The following is a 19,255-nucleotide window of genomic DNA, read 5'->3' as shown; positions in this document are numbered from 1 at the left end:
CAGAGTTGTGCTAAACAAATTGTATACAGCTAGGCTAACTCGATCCATGTTTGCTTTCAATAACTTTTTCCTATCTCCTTTTTTTATTATTACAGTTGAGCGCCATCTGCTGTTTAAAAGGGGTATTAGCTGAAAGAAATCACTGGTCTGATGGGCACGATCTCTCCCGGATGAACACTCCCTCACTCCCTCTCTACGTATGCCATTCTCCTACGGGAACTTGGTCGAGAGAAAGTTTAGGGCGAAAAAAATGTAATCCTGTCTAGTGTGGACAGTGAAATGGATTTATGCTGATCGGCCTTCAAAAAACAACTCGGACATTTGGTTAAAACTAGGGATTCACTAGGGCTACGTCATTTTGTTGTTGTGGAGTTGAAAAGTTTAATTAAACTTAAAAAAAAAAAAAAAAAAGCATTTGGGGGATCGGAATTTACCGGTGACAGTTTCAAGGGAGAAAAACGAAAACAAGAGGTTCTAATGCAAAACTGTGACAAATCAGAGTTGGATCTGACCTGACTGTGGAATTTACCGATTTAAATGAGACCAGCATAATTTATAAAATCAATCTTTCATTAGAATTTTTATCATTTCTATTTTTACACTGTTTTACACCGGTTTCACATTGAGTAATACGTTATGGCGAAGAAGTACGACTTCCTTTTCAAATTACTACTCATTGGTGATAGTGGAGTTGGGAAAACATGCCTTATCATCCGATTTGCGGAGGACAACTTCAACTCCACGTACATATCAACGATTGGTATGTAGTTTAAAACACTGTAACAACATTTCCCGATGTAGAAGGGGTGTACATAAGGGGTTACACATTCCTCTGGCTTAGATTAGGTTATTTATTGGTCAACATAGCACCATGTTTGTTGTAGTGTTATTTCTGGAAAATGTGTGAACATACCATTTTCATGAAACTACCACAGAGACATGTTACTAGGCTGCAACAGCCCTTGTACTTGATTTCATGCCTGTACTAGTTTCATTCCAGTTTTCTTGTCTCTGTCATTCCCCTGTGACACTCATCCTTTCTATCTTCTTATTCAGCCATTACTCTGCAGTCTGTAGTTACTCTTCAGTCTGTAGCTCAGTAGGTCTGCCGGGTTGTGTCTGTGTGTCTGTTTTTTCAGCCCCTATCCCATCTCCCCTCTCCCCCCTCCCATCTCCCCTCCCCACTCCTCTCTCTGGCTTCACCCAGAAGTTCCTCCTACCCATTATGCCCCCTATCTCTGCTAACATCTCTGCTAACATCTTTCCATTCCCAGAAGAATGGCTGGCCTCGCCTGGCATGCACAGTTTTCAGAACACCCCCCCCCCACACACACACACACACACACACACACACACACAGGAAACCTAGAAAAAAACAGTCAAATTATGCATGTATTTGGGTGCATGTGACATGTGTGTCTTTGTATGACAGTTTAGGTGAAAGATAATCATTCTGAATCTATGTATGAGCCATTTCCCTTTTGTGTGTGTCTGTCTGTGTGTCTGCCTGTGTGTGTGTGTGTGTGAGTGTGTGTCTAAAGGCTCCCTCCCTGTTTGACACATCCTCCTCTTCTCTGCAGGCATCGACTTCAAAGTGAAGACTATCGACGTAGAGGGAAAGAAAGTCAAGCTCCAGGTCTGGTAAGAGAACTGAGAAAGAGGAAGTAGAGCTCACGGCCGGGTGGTGACTAACTCATAAACAAACAGTTCATTCTAGTCTGAGGTGGTTCTGCATGTCCTCTGCTTCTTCAGAGAGTAACAGAACCTCTCTCTCTTCGCCTAAACAAACCTTCATGCCAGGGTATACTGTCCAAACGTCCAACAACCGCTTCAAGTACACAGTCATTATAGAGAATGACATTGAGAAAAATAGTCATATGTCAATCAATCTGTTGTGCTCCATACATCTAACTCCACAATACTCGCAAATTATATGTGTTTACTTATTTTCAACTGCCTAACATCGACATGCACAGTATTTTCCCTCTCGTATAGTGCTAAACATCTTAGGAATGTTTTGTGTGTGTTTTGTGCAGGGACACGGCGGGTCAGGAGAGGTTTAAGACCATAACCACAGCATACTACCGAGGAGCCATGGTGAAGAGACACACTTACACTACGCAGTTTAAGTTGAGATCTGTCAACAATGAGCTGTTGAAATTGAAAACAGTGCTCTCCCATGGCCTGCGGCAAACTCACCTCCTCCTTTTACTCTCTGTCAGGGAATCATCCTTGTTTATGACATCACAGACGAGAAATCATATGAGAACATTCAGAACTGGATGAAAAGCATCAAAGAGGTGAGGTGTTTGTGAAGACAAGCCTTGGACAAGAAGGGCTATAAGATGCCAAACAGGAAGTCAAACGCTTTGTTACCCCAATATTTCATCATATACAGTTGCTTCTAACATAAACATTATTTTGATTGGCTGATCTGTAAGATATGTTTTACTATCATTTCTAAGTCTAAATTGGGTTTAATGTTGTTAACATAAGATTTAACAAAGAGACACAGGCTAAACAGGGGTCAGATGGCTGAGCGGTTAGGGAGTCTGGCTTTTAATCAGAAGGTTGCCGGTTTGATTCTTGGCCGTGCAAAATTACGTTGTGTCCTTGGGCAAGGCACTTCACCCTACTTGCCTCGGGGGGAATGTCCCTGTACTTACTGTAAGTCGCTCTGGATAAGAGCGTCTGCTAAATGACTACATGTAAGTATACAGTCACCTCCACAGAAAAATAACTTGGTTCAAAGTTCTGTTTTTTTGAATGAGCTCTTTTCTCGTTTTCTGATCTGAAGTTCAAGACTAGTGTTTTAATTTTAACAACAGAAACCTATTCAGACAGAAACACTGTTGTAACACATGCATCCATGCACATTATTAATGTGAGTGATTAACACAAACCCTCCTCCCCCAGAATGCATCGGCAGGGGTCAGCCGGATGTTACTAGGCAACAAGTGTGACATTGAGGCCAAGAGGAAGGTATCCAAGGAAACAGGGGAAAAGGTTAGATCAATCTTCATAACAGGATACTTGTAAAATTATCACATTAATTATATAAATGATTATATGATTTGTGATTTGGATTCATTCATTAAACAAATAAGAATGTGAGAAAAAGGAGAGTGTTCTCAGTTAAGAGACACAGACTGACAGCAGTGGTGAAGCCTACAGGATTGACTCAGGAGGAGGTGGTGTACATAAACTGATCCTGTTCGTAATCAGGCTTGTGTTCTCTACAAACAGCTGGCAAAGGATCATGGGATCAGGTTCTTTGAGACGAGTGCGAAGTCCAGCATAAATGTTGATGAGGTAAGATAGTGGCTCTCCTGGTGTGTACTAATAATCTGATAATCTAATCTATGTTACACATGTCACATATCCTAACCCCTGGTGTTTCTCTCTCTCTCTCTCTCTCTCTCTCTCTCTCTCTCTCTCCATCTCTCTCCATCTCTCTCTCTCTCTCTCTCTCTCTCTCTCTCTCTCTCTCTCTCTCTCTCTCTCTCTCTCTCTCTCTCTCTCTGTCTCTCTCTCTCTCTCTCTGTCTCTCTCTCTCCATCTCTCTCTCTCTCTCTCTCTTTCTCCCCCCCCCCTCTCTCTCTCTCTCTCTCCCTGTCTCTCTCTCTCCCTCTCCCCACCTGTCTTTGCTTTTCTCTTCTCTATAGTCTTTTATGGCCTTGGCACGGGACATACTACAGAAGTCCAACAAGAAACCGGTGAGTCAGCAAGAATGCTTCTTCATGACTCAAATGACATATTGACCTTTTCACTTACCCTGAAAGCAGTGAACATGGTGGTGATTTTACAGATATGTTTGGTTTAGGCTGTGAAGCTGTGTAACACGTAGCATAACTACAAACTCATGGTGCGTTTGTGTGTCTGTGTGTGTGTGTCTTAAAGGGGGTCACAGGTCGCGAGGTCAAAATCACCAGCAGCACAGAAAAGAAGTCTTCCAAGTGTGTCCTCCTGTAGGACGTCTCGCCGGAGCTGCAACTCCAGCACCTTGGGGCCCCAAGCCTCTAGCACGCATAGGAACAGTATTATTGGAAACAAAACGAGGTGCAGTCTATAGAGTTATCTGTCTCCTGTGGCAGTTTTGAATACAATCAAACAAAAATACCCCAAAAAAGAAAGCAGGGTTTTTAAATGGTGTCATATACACCTGCGTAGATGCCACCCTTTCAGTGATAGATGTACATTTTCCCCCTCAGAGCCATGTAGTTCCATAAAGACGAGAAATGTCACCAAGAGATATTTAACGAGAGCAGTTTCATCACCAACCTTACTTCCTCCAGTAAATAGTTGTTTTATCAGATCTCTCAATGGTATTGTTACCATGGGGATGGATGGGTAACCCGGGTACATTGAAATCTTTCACAGGTTTCCAACCATTCCATGACAGCAACCTAGCATACATATGTGTTCTTTTGGAATTGAAGTGCCACATAACAGCTCTGTGTGGCTGTGTGGAAGAATACAGACTGTTGTGTTGAAGCCTCCCTCTCACCCCTTCCCAGTTACGGTCAAAAGTTGTGGAACATGTACCCCATGAGGTTCCAGTCAGGAAGAGGGTCAGGGTCGTAGTTGTATGCAAAGCAAACTTTACACTCCTCTACATTTCTTTAGATGTATTCAAAATTAAACAGAAATAGAGATTTAAGGGTTACAATAAATGTTATTATTATAATGCCAGTGTTTGGTTCTCAAAGTGATAGTTTTTCACGTTTATCAGAGGTTTCACTACCTAATAAAAAGGGTTTGGTAATGAGCTCCTGTTCATAATGTTACCTGTAGCTATATGAAGAAGACCCAGGGAACCATCCAGGATTCAGGCTAGCAGACTTCATACAGTGCAGAATCTATAGGCTCAGCTAAGCTTCCACTGATGGTTCACAGACTTGACTATTAACAAGAGTGCCTGTTCACTATTTCCCAGTAGGCTAGCACAGTTAGACAGACAGCATTAGGAGAAGGTTTAGTGGATATGTGTGGTGTGTGGGTAAACTGACACACTGTGGACAGATGGAGTAAGAATGTGCGAGTGAGGGAGAGAAATAAGTGCAATATGAGAAGAGGAGCAGAGAGAGAGAACGATGGATGAAGTGAGGTAATGAAAGAGAGAAGCTGTTAAGATGTTAATAAGTGTTCATCGTACTGAACTGGCACACCGTGTCTCAGACGCTGTCCAGCCCCTCCTGCTCCCCCTTTCAGAGGACACCATGGCCCCCGTTCCAATATAGCTTAAAATCAATCCTCCTCTACATGAGTTTATTGCTGATCTGTAATTGTAAAGGCCAAAAACACAGCAGCCCCACCCAGCCCAGCGTAGTGATACTGACCTGATGCACTGTTAACCCTGAGGAATTAAGATGACTAATGGGTTGAGGAAGTGAATCATCCAGAGCCGTTTCACTTGAAGAACTCGATCAGTTGGGTAAATTACACCTCAGTACAAAAACTAGAGGAAATTCATTTTATAAAACCGTTTTGAGTCACTTTAATTTATCAGGTTTTACAGTATAGTGTCAGAGAGGCTGGCAGATTTAGATTAGAAGATAATTGTAGGATCCTGTCTTTACTTTGATTAAAATATGTCATTTTTTTTGATTTGCTGGGGAAATGAAACCAATGATTTTCACTAACCCAACCTCACCAGATGAATGATTCAAAGGCAACAATCAGGTGCTTCTCACGTCAGATGCTACACAATCACTAATGCACTTGAGATTTGGTTGCATCCCAATAATACACTGTGGTTTCCTTTGCCTGTTTTTAAAAGAATGGACCTTCTGACAGGAAGTCTTTAAAAAGTCTCGATCCATTCGTCTTTTTCAGACCACCTGTATGATAAGCTGGACGGGGAGAATTTTTTTTGATTATTGAAATGTAACTGACCCCATCTTAATATGTAATTTCTCGTGTTTTATTCTGCTTTTACACTTTCTGTCAAGCAAGCATTCCTCGTCTGATCAATTAGGCCTATAAGCACAATGTAGGTTTACATGCCCACTGCTTATTGAATAAAAAACTTTCAAAATATGTACGTTTGTAATGGTCTTTGTTTCATTTGGTGACACTTAAATGGTGTTTCTTTCGATTAACAGAAAGATTTGATAATTGCGTTCCAGCCTGAAGTCATGTTCCTTTCCTGCATTCACAAAGCTATGAGCCTGTTGAGACGGAGAACTGTCTGAATTCCATGACACAGTTCAGAAAACTACAAACGTAAAAAACTACAACTTCTCGACACGGAAGAAACACTAACTGCTCAGTGTAGCTCTATCTGATTGGACAGCTGCGATGGGTCGTGAGGCAGTCGCTATGCAACAAGCCCTCCTGTTCAGCATCAGCACCTGGCCGCGCGCTCTGCCGCATCTTCCCAGCGTATCGTGCGTGCCTTGTCATCACATTGATACAGTGTCGGTTTACAAACACGAAGCATTCCATTTTTGTAAAGACTTATGAACTAGAATAACTGGATCGGAGGACGAGATTTTAATGGATGGAAAGAATGATTGCCAGTGGTTCGGACTTTGGGAGTGTTGCTTGAGAAGCGGTTCGATACGGGCTCACAGTATGTAATGTGTATGAGTGGCGTGACGTAGGGTTTGGATCCAGTGAGGTACATGTCCGGGATACATCCTCACGGGCAGAAGGGGAGGCCCGCGTGACTGCAGGGAAGAGAGAAGTGGGGGTATGCGAGCGCACCGCAAAACTCCCCCGGTGAAGATGGAGGAATGAGGAGGAAGCAGCCTTTTTAAAGCCATATTTAAATGTTGACATCAACTGCAAAATTATGTCACGTCATTAGAGGATATTTTCATTTCGTATCTACTTTCAAAGCGTCCGCCGACACCCTCTCCGTTCTTGTATTGACCGAACCTTCTGCAATCTCGGGATATCTCTTCTGGTCGCAACTTTGTAAGGGCAAATCATTATCTTATCAACAGACATAGCTTCCATGTTTGTCTCCTGCTCCGTGTGGACACGAAGCACGTGAAACCTGCTGTTTTATCATCTCCGTGAAAGGCGGCGATCGACGGAGCATTTCACCGTTGTCTGTAGGGTTTGCGGCCTGCTCGCGACTCCGGTTACCGCAATGCCACGGGCAAGAGGAGTGAGCGGGGGGAGCCAGGAGATGGAGCGAGAGGAGAGGAAAGGAATGGTATATCGTAAAAGCATCCGGTTTTCAGAAAACTAGGTAGAGGAGTTTGAACAGCTCACCGTTTGCCCTAGAAGCCACAACGTCCTGTGGACTGTCAGAAATGGCCCGTATGTGTCTAATATCGCTCAAGAGGTCATCGGTACGGTTGTCTGTGATTGTGTGAAACAGAGCTTTTCTGCTGACAAATTCCTAGCAAGGCCGGACATGCCCGGCCTGGTGTGAACCTACAGCATAACCCGTCTTCAAGTGCCCGGCAACTGACTTCACAAGAGGACACCTGACTAACACCCTTGGAGACCTCCTTAGTGTTTCTTCCACACGCGCGCGGCCGCCACCATGCCCTCCCCATCAGACACCAGCAGCCTGGCGTCTGGGTCCCGAGGCTGGTCTGACAGCCGGAGGGGGATGTCGAGGCGGGGTCAAGGGGGTGCTCGCCTGCTGCTCTACCTGGGCCTGTGTCACCTGGGCCTGGGGGCCATGGTCCTGGCCTTCTCCTTCACCAGCATGGCCTTCACCTCCTCGGCTCGCGTCCGCCAGGCCTGCCCCTTCTGGGCCGGATTCTTTGTGAGTTGCGAACACTTTTTAGCTTTTGAAAGTGATTTGTGTTGGTATCTTTAATCGGTGTGTATGTGTGTGTGTCCAGGTGGTGGCATCAGGCATTGTGGGGATAATTTCCTGGAGAAGACCACTTACTCTAGTGGTGAGTGGACCATCACGTCTAACTGGAAGTCAAACTTGGTTGTGTTGGTTTACTTTTAGTTAAAAGTCTTTATGGTTGATTGAATATTAAATGTATCTGTTACATATGTACATCTCACTTGCGAACACCTGCAGGTGCATTCACTACTAAGTGTGTGTGTGTGTGTCTCCAGGTGTCCTTGTTCATGCTTCTGTCTGCAGTGTGTGTGATCCTCAGCCTGGCTGGTTCCATGCTCTCCTGTCAGAACGCACAGATGGTCAAATCCCTCCTCACCTGCCAGGTACACCACTGAGTGTGTGTGTGTGTGAGTGTGTGTAAATCCTTTCTGTGAGTGTGTACCCACTGTGTGTGTCATGCAGGTGGAGAACGGACTGTGTGTGTGCTGCGCCCCGACACACTCCTGCTCTATAACAGAGGAGGACACCCTGGTCCTCTACCTGAGCGCTGACTGCCACTCAGTCAGACACCAGCTCAAGGTGTGTGTGTGTGAGTGTGTGTGTAAGTGTGTGTGTTGGTATGTGATTTTCTTACCTATGTCTAATTTTCCAGTCTTTTACTCAATATGGTGAATATTGTATATTGATCTTACTGTCTATTCATAAGCTGTCTGTCCAAGCTCTTCTAACTGAGGTGTGACCAGTCGTGTTTGATGTGGGGGTTGTGAGGTCATCATACAGGGACTGATGTGAGGTCATCATCCAGGGACTGACGTCCTGGTGGTGTGTTCTTACAGGACCTGCTGTTCAGCGCCTGTGGGCTGAGCATCCTCTCCACCATCATCTGCACTCTGTCCACTGTCACCTGCAGCATCCACATCTTCTCCCTGGATCTGGTGCATCTGGTGAGGACACACACACACACACACACATGAATACATACAGGCACACACACAAACACACACATGAACGAATACATACAGGCACACACACACACACACACACACACAAACACACCTTAGTGGTGTCCAGATCCTTGTTCACTCTCATTAATACAAATGATACTAAACACATGTAGGGTTAGGTAGCCCTACAGTGTGCAGTATGTTTTAAACAACAGGCAAACATACTCATACACTCACACACTCACACTCTCTCTCTCTCTCTCTCTCTCTCTCTCTCTCTCTCTCTCTCTCTCTCTGTCTCTAGCTCGCCCCCCATCGTTCCCGGGCTGTCAACCCAGAATGCACCACTCCCCAGGACGCCTTCTTAACCAACATCATCGACTTTGAGGAGTTTGTTCCCCCCATCCCCCCTCCCCCTTACTACCCCCCTGAATACACCTGCAGCTCGGAAACAGACGCACAGAGGTACACACACACGCACACGCACACACACGCACACATCAAAGACCGACAAGAAGCTCCATTTCTTCTTCTGTGTGTTCATGTGTGTAGTATCACCTATAACGGCTCCATGGAGAGTCCTGTCCCCCTCTACCCCACTGACTGCCCCCCTCCTTATGAAGCCGTGATGGGGCAGAGGGCAGCCAGCCAGGTCAGTGTGTGTGTGTGTGTGTGTGTGTTGACAGTTCATACGTGTGTCCATGAACCTTAGTTTCTAAAAGACACCACCTCTGTTTGTTGAGCAGGTGACAGTGTTTGACACCCCCGCCTCCGAGCAGTCCGGGGAGAGAGTCACTTCCACCGCCTTCAGTGGTGAGGGTGAGAGCCTCACTCCTGCCTCACCTACCCTGCCTTGCCTCTCAGTCCTGCCTCACCCACCCTGCCTCTCACACCTGCCTCACCCGCCCTGCCTCTCACACCTGCCTCACCCACCCTGCCTCTCACGCCTGCCTCACCTACCCTGCCTTGCCTCTCAGTCCTGCCTCACCCACCCTGCCTCTCACACCTGCCTCACCCGCCCTGCCTCTCACACCTGCCTCACCCACCCTGCCTCTCACGCCTGCCTCACCCGCCCTGCCTCTCACACCTGTCTCACTTGCCCTGCCTTTCACACACCTGTCTCACCTGTCCTGCCTCTCACACCTGCCTCACCCGCCCAGCCTCTCACTCCTGCCTCACCCACCCTGCCTCTCACACCTGCCCCATCCATCCGACCTCAGATCTCCTGACTGGGTGGTCAGCGGGCAGCAGAGTAACCCTAACCCTAACCCCGCTGTGTTCTCCTTCCTGTGATCAGTCTCAATGGACAGTGGCTCCCTGCTCATGTCAGAGATCGTGGACATCCCTGACGACTCCTCGCCCTCCGAGGACTCCTGCCTGATGGAGGTGGGGGTGAGGCCGCGGGGGGAGCGGGGGGCCGGCGGCGGGGGAGGCGAGGGGGGAGAGGCGGGGGAGTATGTCAGCTTCAGGGGGCCTCCGTCCCAGACCCCTGAGAGTCCCCTGGCCGGCCCCAGGGCCAGTCGCTTCTTCAGAGGGGAGAGGTCCAACTCCTGTTCCTCCCCCAGCACGGCTACCACCACATACAGGTAAACACAGAGAACACACACACCATGGTAACACACCTGTACACACACACACACTGATACACTCTGTCTCCTCCCAGGTCTCCAGTGTTGCGTCGGCAGGCCATGTTAGCCAGCAGCTGTTCCCAGCTGGAGGTGATAGGGGGCGCTCTCTCCATCCCGGAGATCCGTGTCTGCCCCTCCACCCCGTCACGTCGAGAGCCCGCCTCCCTCAGCTCCACCAATCCCTCCTCATCCTCGGCTGTCAATCATCCGGGTGCTCGGGGGGGCAGAGTGCCCCTCCACATGCAGCCCCTGTCGCTACGCCAACGGGAGGGCAGGAGAGGGGAGAAGGATGGAGGTGGAGAGAGGAGGGGCAGCGATGGGCTTCTACCGTTGATAAGGTCACACAGCGAGCCAGGACTTAGCTCCTCTACAGATACAGGTACGATTTTCAGTGTGTCATTGCACACACGTGCATGTGTGTGTGTGTGCCCAACACAGTCTGACTCCCCTCCCTTTCCCTCCTCCAGGTGACTTCACAGGTTCAGTGGGCAGTAAAGGAATAAGTGAAAGAGGCTCTCAGACATCCACAGACACAGGTGACTGGAGATCCAGAGATCATCAATCAGTGCTCTTCAACCCTGGTCCTCAGCACCAAATAAGAGAAATATGCATCATGTATTATATTAACCCTCCATCTCGCTCCCTCTCGCTCCCTCTCGCTCCCTCTCTCCCATGCACTGTAGGCCCATCGTCTGAGGCTTGCCTCTTGCCTCGCTCCTCTCTGGCGCCCCCTGCCTCGCTGCCCAAGAAAGGCAGTGTGAAAGCAGGAGCCACGGGAGGACAGTTACCTTCCAAGGTGCCCCCCGCCTCTCCTCTGCACCTGCCCAAAGACTACCACCGCTCCCTAGGAGACCTCAAGGTCGGTCTGCCTGAACAACGCTGTACACACTGTACACCGGGGGTGTTAGGTGTGGTCCTCAGGGCGCACTGTCCTGTATGTTTTAGATGTTTCCCTCTTCCCAACACACCTGATTCAAATGATTATTCATTATGACGTTATCCAGCTCTGTGGAAGCCTGATAACAACCATTCGTTTGAACCAGCTGTGTCGGAGCATGGACACATCTAAAACCCAGGACAGTGGGCCCTGAGGACCAGGCTGAACACACCTGGTGGACACCATCCACCTCAGATAGATCCAACCAGATATATATATAAAGACTAGATGTCTTACGGATGTCTTCTATTATATTAAAAAAAAATAACATAATTATTCATAAGTATGCAGTGGCATAACGACATCTCTGACTTTGATAACAAACCAAACCGTTTCAAAATCGGTTGAAAATTGAGCAAGTTATGGTCATTTAAAAAGTACATGTAGCACCAACACAATGTTATTGGTGAGCGAGTTGACTGTAGCAAGATGGTCGCCATGTGCGGACGTTCGACTCCGTTGGCCGGCAACGCAGACGAGACATCTACCCTTTATATATATCTATGGATCCAACGTTGAAGTGTCATAAATGTCTCTTTTCTTCCTGTCAGGTGACACGAGGGCTGGTGGCTCGCTTCCTCCAGCGCTCAAAACGAAACTTGGCACCTGCCGCAGAGCATGCTGGGAACACGGGGCAGGGGGCGAAGCGAAGGGGCGGTGCCGAGGGCAACGCTTCTGGTCATCTGCCTTTAGAGCAGGTGACACACACACCTTCACACACACACCATCACACACACACACCATCACACACACACCTACACACACCTACACACACACACCTTCACACACACACCTTCACACACACACCTACACACACACACCTACACGCACACACCTACACGCACACACCTTCACACACACACCTTCACACACACACACCTACACACACACACCTTCACACACCTACACACACACACACACACACACACACAGAGAAGAACATCTAAACATGATAGTTTTTTATTGCCTACAACACAAAACAACGTTTTTTGATGTAACCGACGTAACCGTCGTCACAGCAACACATCAGCTGACTCAGTGTTCTGTTGTCGTCGTGTCTCCAGGTGTTGCGTAACACTTGGGGGGCAGCACGGACTCACCCCCACCTCCCCCATCACCGCGGCCACCACCATTCTCACAGTGACAGCCGACACAACCGTCGTCACAGCAACCGGTCCCCGGCGTTGGAGGGGATCCACTTGCGTAGCTGCGGTGATTTAAGCTCCACGTCCTCCGCGTCGCTACGGCGATTAGTGGCTCCACACGGGTCGTCAGGGGCTCTGTACATGGAGTCGGTTCTGTGAAGAGGAGGAGGAGGAGGAGGAGGAGGAGAGGAGAAGAGGAGGGAGGGAAGAGAGGAGACTAATATTGGAACTACCCCCTGTGATTTGGGCAGAGGGCTTCCTTCTCACTGAGTGGAGGGTTTGAGAAGGAGGAGGCAGGAAATGAAAGGGTTCAAAATGTCAACAACACACATATCGTTCAAGTATTTCCTTCTTGATTTTCCTTCCTGACTTTCTCCCCTCCTAGGAGACACCTCTGACTGTCCCTGTCCTTAACCCTCGTGCTGCCTTCGGGTCACATGACCCAAAGGTTCATAACGAACCATCGTTGTGTTTACCCAATTTTACCCAATACAAAAACAAATAAAAATAATTTTCTTTTAACCTTCGCAATGTGGGGGGTCTGAGACAGCCCAACGGTTAAAAGAAAATGCTTCACTTTGTTTTTGTATGCGGTAAAGTTGTCACAATACGACGGTGGGTCACAATGACTGATGGGTCAGAACGACCCGAAGATAACACAAGGGTTAAACAGTGGTGCTGTTTCCTTCTCACCAACCTTCAACCAGGACAATAGAGGTTAAACGTGAGGTGGGAAGGGTAAATGGGATCCCTGATTAACTTCCATCTGGAGCGCTTATCTTGTCTTCTCCTCTGGGCCCACTGGAAGCTGCAGTCCTTCCAGAGAGGGTCCCTGGGACAGGAAGAGCCTGCCTCACCGGCTCTGCACCCACACCAAACCGCATACACTCAGCTGCATATCACACGCCCCACATGGGGCCGTACAGCCTGTTTTCTATATCCACATTTCCCAGTTAGAAGAGCACAGGCACCCGGTCTTCCACACCTGCAAAGGTGCACATTCTCTCCTCACCTTCCTCACACAGAGAGATAGATGAAGACACTGTAACCTGGAGAGAGATATTCACAGGTGTTACTAACGGATGATGATGACGGAACCTTGAGTCCATGGTTTCTTGGCCTCACAGTTGCTGTATTGTGTTGCGATTGTTTTGTTAATCTAGCTAATTTTCTTTTAGCACTGACATGGAAAAATCCCAAATTTGATTTTGTTCTTTCGCTCCATCTCCTACCTCCACCCAACCTTCAAGAGGAGCTTTCTCCTCCAGCTGTCACCCCACCCCCACGTCTAGCATCAGACACTCCTTGAGGCCTGGATGCGTATATTCTCTCTCTGTGATTTTCGAAAATGGTGGTTTTGATTTGAATATGTGCATGTTTTCCTACGATCTCCCTGAAAGCTCCAGATGTAACAGGAGACTCGTTAAGATGCACCTCTTTTTTTTCTGGCAAACTGGTCAACTGTGTAGGTTGATACTTCTCTGAATGGCTCTCTGCATGTTTGGAAATGCTTGTTACTTTTGGTTTCCTCCCTCTGTTACTCCTCCCTTGTAGATGTCCCTTTGAAAATGTGCCCATGTACTGCTGTCGATGAGCGAGTGTTGAGGAGTTGAACCCACTGTCTTGGATAATCAGCTTTGAAAAATGATCTACTCCCTGTCACAGTAACAGTGACATGGTTGTTACCACTATTCTTGCCGACAAGCCATGACAAACTTAAGATTCTCTCTCACATAGTTGACCAAACAGTGGTGTATATCTATGACTATGGTTAAACCACTCCTTTGTGTATTAAAAAAAAATTCACCTCAGTATAATTCTGAAAGCACTAAAGAGGTTCTCGCAATAAATGTACAGACGTGCTTGTGTAGATGTGAGGATTTAGGAGACTGTGTAGTAAACAGGATCTGAGAGGTCTGCGCCATCAAAACATTTAGGTTGAGTGATAGTGGTCATTATGAATAATGACGAATAATAAAACGAATAATATCTGGCTACTGGATTGGTCTGTCCTGCCACCTGACCTAAACCAAGTGATGCTCACTGAGTCAAGATATCAGCCCCGTGTATGGGAAGTTTTGAATATAGACACTCTAAACTGGATGTAACTGACAGAAACATTTACACTCACTCACTTGCACACAGACACACTGGGCTGTGTTTAAAGTGGAGCGATTGTTTCTACCTCCAGTCTTGCACATGGAAACATTATTTGAGGAAATGTATGGCTATGGCTTGACCTGATCCTTGAGACCTAAATAAAGTTAATATATTCAATATGACATACATTTTAAATGCGGTTCTGATGATAGAACGTTTTAATGCGATGTTATTCAGCATATAAAATAAATTATACACAACTACATTTCAGTTTCCGTAATGTGTTCTGTGAACAAAACGAATTCCAACTTAGACTGAGCGTGGGAATGTTTCTAATAATCTGTGTTTCTTTTCATTATACACACAAGGTCATTTTCTTGGCTTGTGCACGGTTTTATAATTCACAGCTAATCAACGTATCCTTAGTTTTATAGTTAAAATGTTTAATCGACACGACCAAAGTGACATTGAGCATGGGGGCAGGTCTATTATGGAACCTTACCTTGAGCCTCCTACAAGCTATCATCAGACACACCACCAGCCCACCGACCATGTACGCTTTTATTTTTCATGAGTCCTATTGGTTAGATGTCTCAAAAGCCCATCCTGGTTCGATGGCAATAGCGAATGAAAATTCTCGATGTCATATGAAGCCTTGTTGGTCCACGCCCATGTCGCGACGCGCGAAGGCTGTCGGGAGAGTTAGTCCACTGTCTAAGCGATAAAATTGATTGGAACGGCAGAGAAAACTACAACGCACAGATCTCCTTCCCTAAACTAAAAGCAACGACAGAAGCAGCTTAGACAGACTTACCTCCAGTGTCACTGCAGACGAAGACGGGCACACTATGGTAAGGAGTTAATGTTGTCTTATTTTAAACGTAATCAATGCATGTGTAGCCGATGTGTATCGGTGAAACTCACTCCTCAGGTATGTAACAGGCCACCCGCGTCAACGAATAGCTAGCTTTTCGTTGGCGTAGTTGGTAGTGGTGGCGCTTGGGAAGCCAGAGGTGGTAAGTTCGAACCCAGTGCGGGACGATTTGCCCGATACCTCTGACGGAGCTTGCAAGACCACGTCTGTTACACATGACAAAGCTAGCGCTAGTTCTAAACTAGCTAGCTAGCCAGCCGAGCACGAAGAGATTTCAGCCTGGTCAGACCAACGCTGCCAGCCAGCTAGAGTTAGCTAGCTAGGATTCTGCGTCTCTTGCCAAGGTAACCTACTAATTATAGTAACTGTCCTCTTCTCCCCTGTCTGTTGTGCAGGGTGACAGTCGTTGCAACGGGACACACTCCTTGGGGTCAGAGCAGTCGGACCCCGAGTTGTTTGAAGCCCAGTTCCAGGAGCTGGTCACCGAACTGACGGAGAAGGACTTAACAGACGCCGTCCTTGCGGATGCTCTCAACAGACTAAGAGAGGTAACCATCCATTAGTGTCAGTCAGGAGAGAGTAAATGGGCGAAACTGGAAGGCTGTCAAGCTGTGTTGTAAACTTTGTCTTGTGTGCCTTATTTGAGCACAGGGGTGTGTGATCAGAAACGTTTTATATTTCCCTTAAACTCTTTCCCTCTCTTTCTCTGTGTCTCTCCTGCTCTGTCTCCCAGGTGTTGATATACAATGCACCTGGAGGCAAGAGAAACCGAGGTCTTTCTGTAATTGGTTCCCTGCGAGAGCTAGTCCCTCCCTTTGAACTCACTCATGACACAGTGCAAAGGGCCCTCCTGGTTGGGTGGTGCATTGAGCTGGTAAGAGCATGGACCAATCATTATTGAGCATGAAAATGACATGTTTTCCTCAGTTTTCACACACCAACGGCAAGTCACTAACACAGAATCAAAGTTACAAAATACACTTAATTGTAGGTCAGGTGTTGCTGTCTGTCCTAGCTATAGTCAGTTATACCTGTCTGTCTGTGTAGCTTCAAGCTTTCTTCCTGGTAGCTGATGACATCATGGATGCCTCTGTGACTCGTAGAGGACAGCCCTGCTGGTACAAGAGGGTGAGTCTGTCTGCCTGTCTGTCTGTCTGGCCTCTTGATCATGATGAACAACAACAACAGGAGATAAGACTGTTTGGTTTTTCCAGGATGGAGTTGGTCTAGACGCCATCAACGACTCTTACCTGCTGGAGGGGGCGATTTACAGGCTGCTGCGTAGACACTGCAGAGGACAGCACTACTACCTACACCTGCTGGAGCTCTTCATGGAGGTAGCACATGCACACAGGTTACACAGGCTCTCGGATTTGGCTGCCATTGTCTGACACACACACACAGGCACACACATGCACACGCACACACACACAGGCACACACATGCACACGCACACACACACACAGGCACACACATGCACACGCACACACACACACAGGCACACACACACACAGGCACAGACAAGCTCATAATGATGTGTGTGTCTCTGTGTATCAGACATCCTTTCAGACAGAGCTGGGTCAAGCTCTGGACCTCATGACGGCTCCTCCTGGCCAGATCGACCTCAACAGATTCTCGATGGAAAGGTGAGGCAGGGAGCCAAGACTGAACGATGAGGGAACTGGACGTAGAACAGGATTGAGGTCTTTAGAACAGAAATGTACTGTTGTGTTGCTAACACGTTGGATTTTATTTGGGGATAAAACCTGCATTATCTTCTCTCTCTCTCTCTCACTCTCACTCTCACTCTCAGATACAAAGCGATAGTCAAGTACAAGACTGCCTTCTACTCCTTTTATCTCCCTGTGGCGGCTGCTATGTATATGGTGAGTGTGTAACATTGATGGACCTGTAACTACAATAGTATGTGTAACAGTATAGATATACCAGCTCAGAATCAGAATCAGCTTTATTCGCTAAGTAAGTTGGCACAAACAAGGAATTAACTATGGCAGGAAGGTGTAAACATATGAGTTTTAAATATAAAATGTAGAGCTTGGTGTTTTAACTGTGTCCTGTGCTGTCTCTGCAGGCGGGGATTCAGAGCGAGGAGGAACACAACAATGCCAAGCACATTTTACTGGAGATGGGAGAGTTCTTCCAGATACAGGTGAAACAGAAACACCACTGCTAGCATAACCCGCTTCCTTGAACTCCTGCAGTAAAAGGCCAGCCAAGGTTTAGCGGTTCTGTCTACTACAAGCATGTGTGTTTTTGTTGACGATGCTTTGCTGTTGCCAGGACGACTACCTGGATTGCTACGGCGACCCTGCAGTGACGGGGAAGATTGGTACAGACATCCAGGACAACAAGTGCAGCTGGCTGGTTGTCACGGCGCTGGGGGTCATGACCTCAGAGCAGAGGGCCGAGCTGGAGGTGAGTGAAGCGACATCACACACCTCCTCCTCTCGTAGCACTAGGCTCCGTGACACGCATCACATCCTGTCCATTCCAACATGCCCTGTGCGATAAGCCATGTGAATAGGGCTGAATTGCTTTAACAAGTTATTGTATCAGTGAGCATGTGGATGAATGCCTCGTCTCCTCTGTGGGACATGGGCTTCCTTGCTCGACATTGATGAACGTATGCAGCCGGAAACTTCATTCATGAAAACACTCAAGTTTTCAGGATGAGGACTGAACATTCTAATGTTCTCCCCTCAGTCGTGTTACGGTCGCCATGACGACGCCAGCGTGGAGAAGGTCAAGGCGTTGTACGACACCCTTCAGATGCCAGCACTCTACCGACAGCACGAGGAGGACAGTTACCAGCGGTTACAGAAACTGATTGCGCTTCATGCCCAAAACCTTCCCCATGCCGTCTTCCTGAACTTCGCCAAGAAGATCTACAAAAGGAACAAGTAAAGTGTCCTGTTAGCGCTGCACCCTATCAGGACTGGACAGGGAGGCTGACATTTATCTGGGGCCATTTAGGTCCCTATTTCCTTCTCCTTGACTCCACAGATATTTCATGTAAGAGAGACTTATGTACCGTAGGGCTAGGTAGCATCCTAATCGTAGGTGTTGAAGGCGAGGGGAAGGAGGTAGAGATATAAATGAAACTAGTCCTTTAAATGCTTATGAAGCCTGAGCTCTGCTTCAGAGAGGAGCTGTCCACTCTGGAATCCTATGGATTGTACACATTCTGCCAGATCAGAGGAATAGCCTAATCTTTGTTTGGTTGATGGATGCGATGATGCCTGTTCCTGTTCACTAGTATGTTGCCGTACCAACACTGCATGTTGCCGTACCGACACTGCTGAAAAGATCTGACACAGGAGCACAGGGTCAGTGTCTGGATTCTGCGCTGTGGGACAAAACCATGTTCTGTTTTCAATTTTTATTTACCCATGTCTGTCATGTTGTTGATATTATTAGAAAACATATTTTCTGTCGTTTTAAGTCTTTCACCAACTCTGAGGTGTTCTAAGAATTACGATGATAATTTTAAAGTGACGCCTGAAATCTACATACAGTGAGTTGGGGTTATTTAAAAATTCAAGGACTTTTTCTGTCTCATCCGTACGCACACACACTTTTTAACTTCTCTGTTAGTATAATTTAAATATGCATATCTACCTGTTGAGACTGGCATGTCATTGCTTTAATAAAGAAATGATCCCAAGAGCTGTGAGTTTGGATGATAAATGTTTTTGCGATTGTGAACAACTCAAGAATGAATTATACTGCAATGGAGGTGGACCAAAATCAATGGGAAATGGTGGTATATTTTAAAATGTTCCTTTTCACGCAATCATTTCTTCGAATGAGGAAGAAGGGAGCGGGCTGGGGAGATGGAGAGGAT

At 47.0% G+C, this 19,255-nt stretch overlaps 3 protein-coding genes across 3 annotated transcripts; all 3 read left to right on the top strand.

Moving 5' to 3' along the window:
• The first annotated feature begins 182 nt into the window (after positions 1 to 182).
• On the top strand, positions 183 to 6,039 carry rab13 (RAB13, member RAS oncogene family). Its single transcript, XM_062465979.1, has 8 exons — positions 183 to 760; positions 1,581 to 1,641; positions 2,037 to 2,097; positions 2,223 to 2,300; positions 2,917 to 3,006; positions 3,247 to 3,312; positions 3,666 to 3,716; positions 3,901 to 6,039. Exons 1-8 carry the CDS (start codon positions 637 to 639, stop codon positions 3,970 to 3,972), a joined length of 603 nt encoding a protein of 200 aa, XP_062321963.1. The 5' UTR covers positions 183 to 636; the 3' UTR covers positions 3,973 to 6,039.
• Positions 6,040 to 6,377: 338 nt separating this feature from the next.
• fam189b (family with sequence similarity 189 member B) lies at positions 6,378 to 12,824 on the top strand. Its single transcript, XM_062465978.1, has 14 exons — positions 6,378 to 7,729; positions 7,809 to 7,865; positions 8,038 to 8,145; positions 8,225 to 8,341; positions 8,599 to 8,706; positions 9,011 to 9,171; positions 9,259 to 9,358; positions 9,453 to 9,525; positions 10,004 to 10,292; positions 10,370 to 10,713; positions 10,802 to 10,870; positions 11,018 to 11,193; positions 11,823 to 11,969; positions 12,336 to 12,824. The coding sequence occupies exons 1-14, from the start codon at positions 7,502 to 7,504 to the stop codon at positions 12,573 to 12,575; spliced, it is 2,217 nt and encodes a 738-aa protein (XP_062321962.1). The 5' UTR covers positions 6,378 to 7,501; the 3' UTR covers positions 12,576 to 12,824.
• A 2,396-nt stretch (positions 12,825 to 15,220) lies between these two features.
• On the top strand, positions 15,221 to 19,077 carry fdps (farnesyl diphosphate synthase (farnesyl pyrophosphate synthetase, dimethylallyltranstransferase, geranyltranstransferase)). The gene is made up of 10 exons (XM_062465977.1): positions 15,221 to 15,367; positions 15,786 to 15,938; positions 16,124 to 16,264; positions 16,438 to 16,518; positions 16,605 to 16,727; positions 16,948 to 17,036; positions 17,204 to 17,276; positions 17,483 to 17,560; positions 17,692 to 17,826; positions 18,115 to 19,077. Exons 1-10 carry the CDS (start codon positions 15,365 to 15,367, stop codon positions 18,313 to 18,315), a joined length of 1,077 nt encoding a protein of 358 aa, XP_062321961.1. The 5' UTR covers positions 15,221 to 15,364; the 3' UTR covers positions 18,316 to 19,077.
• The last annotated feature ends 178 nt before the right edge of the window (positions 19,078 to 19,255 follow it).

Source organism: Osmerus eperlanus, chromosome 7 (genome assembly GCF_963692335.1).
Source record: "Osmerus eperlanus chromosome 7, fOsmEpe2.1, whole genome shotgun sequence".
NCBI lineage: Eukaryota > Metazoa > Chordata > Actinopteri > Osmeriformes > Osmeridae > Osmerus > Osmerus eperlanus.
This window is presented reverse-complemented; position numbering and strand designations above follow the sequence as displayed.